Consider the following 4,963-nt stretch of genomic DNA (forward strand, 5'->3'; position numbering starts at 1 on the left):
TGACCAACACTTTTCTTCACCATGGACTGCAGGCTACTACATCAACCAATGTGTAGAAAAATTACTCACAAAGGGCATAAAAAATGCACCCACTTGACAAAGCAGAATAAAACAGCTGCTGCATGGGCATAAACATATCATTATATCCAGAGTGTCACACAACCTCATTAATGGCTACACTCAGCTGTTTGAGCACGCACTTATAGGTCAGTATGCCCTCCAAACACTAAGAAATTTGACAAATAAGGTATCTGTCTACTTCAACTTTCTAACATCAGCACAGAGCACTGATGGCAGTGTAAACTGGAGCAGGACTTGGAGCAAGGCATGGAAGAAGCTGTCGGCTGGCTACCAGAAAGGACTGTCGGCTGACATCAGCAGTGCCAAAGAGCTGTCGGCTGCACACTGAAGAGGTTGGCTGAACCAAAGGACAAGGGCAGCAGCAGGCACATCAAGATCCAGGAGTAAATCCAGTCGGGGCTGAATTAAATAGCATTTATGCATTTAATACTGGCCGACCAGCAGTCGGCCAGTTCCCCATAGATGTCAAGGGCTATAAATAGGCCAAGTTCTCATCATTGTATTCATTCACTCCCACTAGGGGTTTGGATCATTAGAGGTCCCATAGGGGACAGATTTTCATGTGTTACCACCTTTTATGTAAGGCAGCCCATGGCTGCAGATTTAGGTACCTTTTTGTACCATAGAATATACTGAGTTTCCAGCACTACTCTCTCTCTCTACTCTCTCTATATATCTGCGTTTTGCATCAAATGGTTTTCCAAGAGTGTTTAGGGCTGAAAGAAGACCCCCAGAGCTTCCGCGTGTTACATTGGTATCAGAGCATCAGGCTCAGCAAAGCTAAACACTAATGCAATCCCAGATGATGGTGTACAGGTCCAAGGTACAGGAAAGTACACGGATTCGAAGCCCAAGGCAAGAACACAGATCGGAAGAACTCCCAGGAGGTTAGTTGACAGAGGGACTTCAGGATAGGATTGGGATGATGACAGTCATCCAAGAGCAGGTTGGAATCCCGTCATCAAGTTTAGCAGAGGGGGATGTCATGTGCATCATAGATGCCATGGACATTCTCAGGACTAGATCCAGAATAGGCAACCAGATAAAGAGTATGAACCAGGTAGACAAACCAGGATGATAGAACACAGAGCACAGAGCACAGAGCACTGATGGCAGTGTAAACTGGAGCAAGACTTGGAGCAAGGCATGGAAGAAGCTGTCGGCTGGCTGCCAGAAAGGACTATCGGCTGACATCAGCAGTGCCAAAGAGCTGTCGGCTGCACACTGAAGAGGTTGGCTGAACCAGAGGACAAGGGCAGCAGCAGGCGCATCAAGATCCAGGAGTAAATCCAGTCGGGGCTGAATTAAATAGCATTTATGCACTTAATACTCGCCGACCAGCAGTCGGCCAGTTCCCCATAGATTTCAAGGGCTATAAATAGCCCAAGTGCTCATCATTGTATTCATTCACTCCCACTAGGGGTTTGGATCATTAGAGGTCCCATAGGAGACAGATTTTCGTGTGTTACCACCTTTTATGTAAGGCAGCCCATGGCTGCAGATTTAGGTACCTTTTTGTACCATAGAATATACTGAATTTCCAGCACTACTCTCTCTCTCTACTCTCTCTCTCTATATCTGCGTTTTGCATCAGATGGTTTTCCAAGAGTGTTTAGGGCTGAAAGAAGACCCCCAGAGCTTCCGCGTGTTACAATGGGGCTGACTGGGCAGTAGATCTAATGCATGACAGGTCACAGCATTGGGGACGAATTCGGCCAAATTTTGGACGTCAAAAGCCCCCTTACATAACTCCAACCTTCAAAACCATTAACTTTATTCACCTAGGCGATGCAAAGCATACCTCTCTGGCCAGTTCACTCAAGGAAGGCACTAAACCTATATATACCTAGATGAAACCAGGAACATGCCCAAATTCACCTTTTAGGAACGTGCATGTTGTATACTCATGGTAGTCAACCCACAAGACTATATAACTATCAACTCCATTATGCATAGTATGGACTAGATACTACGCATCCCCACTAAATTCATCAGTGCCCAGTAGTGGGTGTAGAACTCTATAGACTATACTGAACAGAGGCACTTAAAATATAGACTTTGATGACTAGCCTGCAGCTTTGTGTGTGTGCACGAGGGCACCTGCACCTGTACATGTTAGTAAGATAACCTAAATGGGCCTTGTAAACAGCAATAACCAGCAGCTACTCCAGAATGCACTCCTACAGCCTGGTCACACAGGGCCTTCCTCTATTCTCACAATTCCAAGGAAAGAGAAAACGCATCTGTGAGAGAGAGAGAGAGAGAGAGAGAGAGAGAGAGTTTTCAGCCAGAGAAAGATCCATTCACATAAGAAGTCTCCATTCTTTTTGAACCCAGTAATTTCACAATCATGCTGCAAGACTTGCATATTCATTCTCATCTTTCCTTCACATCCTACATTGAAATCGCTCTCCTTCCTCCCATTTTTACTTAGTTTTCTGCAGGAATTCAAAACTTGAATGTTGGAGCTAAAGCAAGTTTGCTATTGTCTAAAGCTGAAGAGAGTCACAGATGTGGAAAAGAGATTGTATTATAATGCATTAATGCTGATATAAAACTGTATAAATTGGTGTTTACTTAATTAAATCACATGATGCTACTCATGACAACATCACAAGCCTAGCCTCATCTTTGTCTGCAACGGGAAGTTAAACAAAAACAACGCTTTGTTGGGGCTCCATAAGCTCCTACAAACCAGGTGAAAAATCCTAATGTGGCCCATGGACAAACCCTAGTTTCAAGAGAGATGAGAAGCATTGATTGCTTTATTGAACTACATATTCACAACAAGTAAATGGAAACCATATCCACAAAAGTACATACGACAAATACCAGGATTGAGTCAAAAATTCTCAAGTGTTCATGCGGATTATGTATAAATTCATCATATCATACATACACCTGTACCGCAACGATGGTGAAAGATGGTGGACAATGATGTAGTAACCATTATTCGACATTGTGTCTCATCCAGAACAGACTGGGGTTAGGCTACTCTGTACAGAATGATGCGGAAAACTGCAGTGTAACACAGTGTATGTGATCCCAACGCATTCCAATCATGATTTTACATAGTGTATGCGAATCTAACCTGTTGCGTGATTCTTCTCAATCGTCTCTTTCTGCTGCAAAACCTCCATTTGCAGTATTTGCCTGAGCTTCCAGAAACTCGAGTTGCCGCTCTAGTAGAGTCAACTTCTCATTGAGCTTTGCGAGTTTGCTCCTGGTGGTAGACTCTGCGTCACCAAAAGGGGGCCAGCGAGGGCCACATTAGGGTTCAGAACAACGCACACTTTGACACAGTTTCAGCGCCTTCATAACAAATTTTACACTTCACAAATTCAGATTAGGGTTTCTGGAATTTAGCAGAAAAGAGCTTAACCCGCAGCTACCCATTGTACCTATATTGCAAGATTTCACCAGATCGAAAAGAGGAGGAGGAGGAGGAGTGCATACCGAACTGCAGGATGAACTCAAAGAGACGCTTGACATGCAGGGAGAGGGCGTTGGAGAACTGCTTGTTGTCCCAGTCGGCCTGGACTGCGAGCTTCATGCGAACGCTTTCGCTGTTTCCTGACATAGCGTGTTAATCTGCTGAGACGCCCGCGATCTGCAACCGTGCCTAGGCCTACAAGGATACCTTAGCCTTCAAAAAAACTTGAATAGAAATAGAAATATACCTTTTGCTTTTTACGCCGGGTCATGTGCATTTGTGGAAGTGTATAGGAGAACAACTTGTCTTTCCAACCCAATTTGCCTTTGGCTTGAACCAATGATATCTCCACCAACTCTCTCACCAACACTAACCATGTTTCTTTTTGTTGGAGACACTTGGGGAGAAGCAAGGCAGCCCTTGCTAGGGTTTGGGTTGGTAAATGCAAAATTCCAATACCACCTTCCCCCTTAGGGATAGACAACTTGCCCCAAGCAAACCAGGCGGGAACTCTTCTGGCAGTTCTGCCATTCCTCCCATAAGAAATCTCTAATGGGACCCACTATCTTTTTCCAGTGACACTTCCCAAATTCCAGCACAGGACACAAAAACATAATGTAAGCATTCAGCACATTATTGCATATTGCTATCCTGTCATGAAAAAGAACTCTAATCCCCTCCCATTTCTTTAACTTTTCAAGAAATCTATTTATTGCCCAATCCGTCAACTGTTTGTTTGTAACTTCAACCCCAAATGGGACTCCCAAATGCCTGACAATTCAGCCTTTCCTTACCACCTCACACCCCCACCTCTCCAGTTCAAAATCATTGTCCTCAATAAGACTTATGATTCTGGATTTTTGAATGCTACATTTCGATCCAGATGCCACCACAAAATCATGTATAATGGACAAAGCATGTCTCATATTATTATTCTCAACTTTGAGGAATAGGAGTGAATCATCAGCAAAGCACTGAATAATCAATTGCTACAGATCTATTTACCTCAAACCTCCCAACCACTCTCCCATTTAACAAGACATCTCCCCAAGTCAGAGTGGGAAATCTGGGTCACTATGAATGCTATTGTATTTCAGAATGGATCTTTTGTGGGAATGGATGTGACAAATCCGATCATGTGCTGGTCTATAATCTGTGTGAATAAGCTGGAAAAAGAGGAGATGAGTCAGTTAATGCAGAAATTGCAAATGGGCATCACTTGATTTCTATATTTACTTGGGGAGCCTTCAAGCATACTAGGGTAACCTAACCTATGATTCATATGATGCATGTCAACATTAGTTAGGATTTGAAGTCTAATTTGCCCAGATTTGGACCTAAAACCAAAAGATGGTACCTTAAGGAGAAGCAAGTGGATCATGCATTTGTGGCTTTTATAGAAAAGCATGTGGGGACCAGACCTATAGTTAAAATTTGGTCAAAAAAGGG

General features: G+C 43.5%; 1 protein-coding gene across 2 annotated transcripts; it reads right to left on the reverse strand.

Annotated features, from left to right (window-relative positions):
* Positions 1-2,918: 2,918 nt before the first annotated feature.
* LOC147611811 (protein BRICK 1-like) lies at positions 2,919-3,777 on the reverse strand. 2 transcript variants are annotated; one of them, XM_086784207.1, is made up of 3 exons: positions 3,538-3,777; positions 3,173-3,317; positions 2,919-3,099 (listed from the first exon to the last, which is right to left on the reverse strand). In XM_086784207.1, the coding sequence occupies exons 1-2, from the start codon at positions 3,659-3,661 to the stop codon at positions 3,190-3,192; spliced, it is 252 nt and encodes an 83-aa protein (XP_086640333.1). In that variant the 5' UTR covers positions 3,662-3,777; the 3' UTR covers positions 2,919-3,099; positions 3,173-3,189. The 2 variants fall into 2 exon arrangements, with proteins under 2 accessions (XP_086640333.1, XP_086640332.1); XM_086784206.1 differs by having other exon boundaries at positions 2,919-3,317; positions 3,538-3,773.
* Between the last annotated feature and the right edge of the window lie 1,186 nt (positions 3,778-4,963).

The sequence above is a fragment of the Cibotium barometz genome, chromosome 46 (assembly GCF_041138505.1).
Source record: "Cibotium barometz isolate CiBa-2024 chromosome 46, ASM4113850v1, whole genome shotgun sequence".
NCBI lineage: Eukaryota > Viridiplantae > Streptophyta > Polypodiopsida > Cyatheales > Cibotiaceae > Cibotium > Cibotium barometz.

Bases quoted from the DNA above. Each gene is read 5' to 3' on its own strand.
- LOC147611811 (XM_086784207.1), bottom strand. From the start codon at position 3,661: ATGTCAGGAAACAGCGAAAGCGTTCGCATGAAGCTCGCAGTCCAGGCC. The intron at 3,318-3,537 runs GTATGCACTCCT...TTGGTGACGCAG, and splicing joins TGAGTTCATCCTGCAGTTCG to AGTCTACCACCAGGAGCAAA.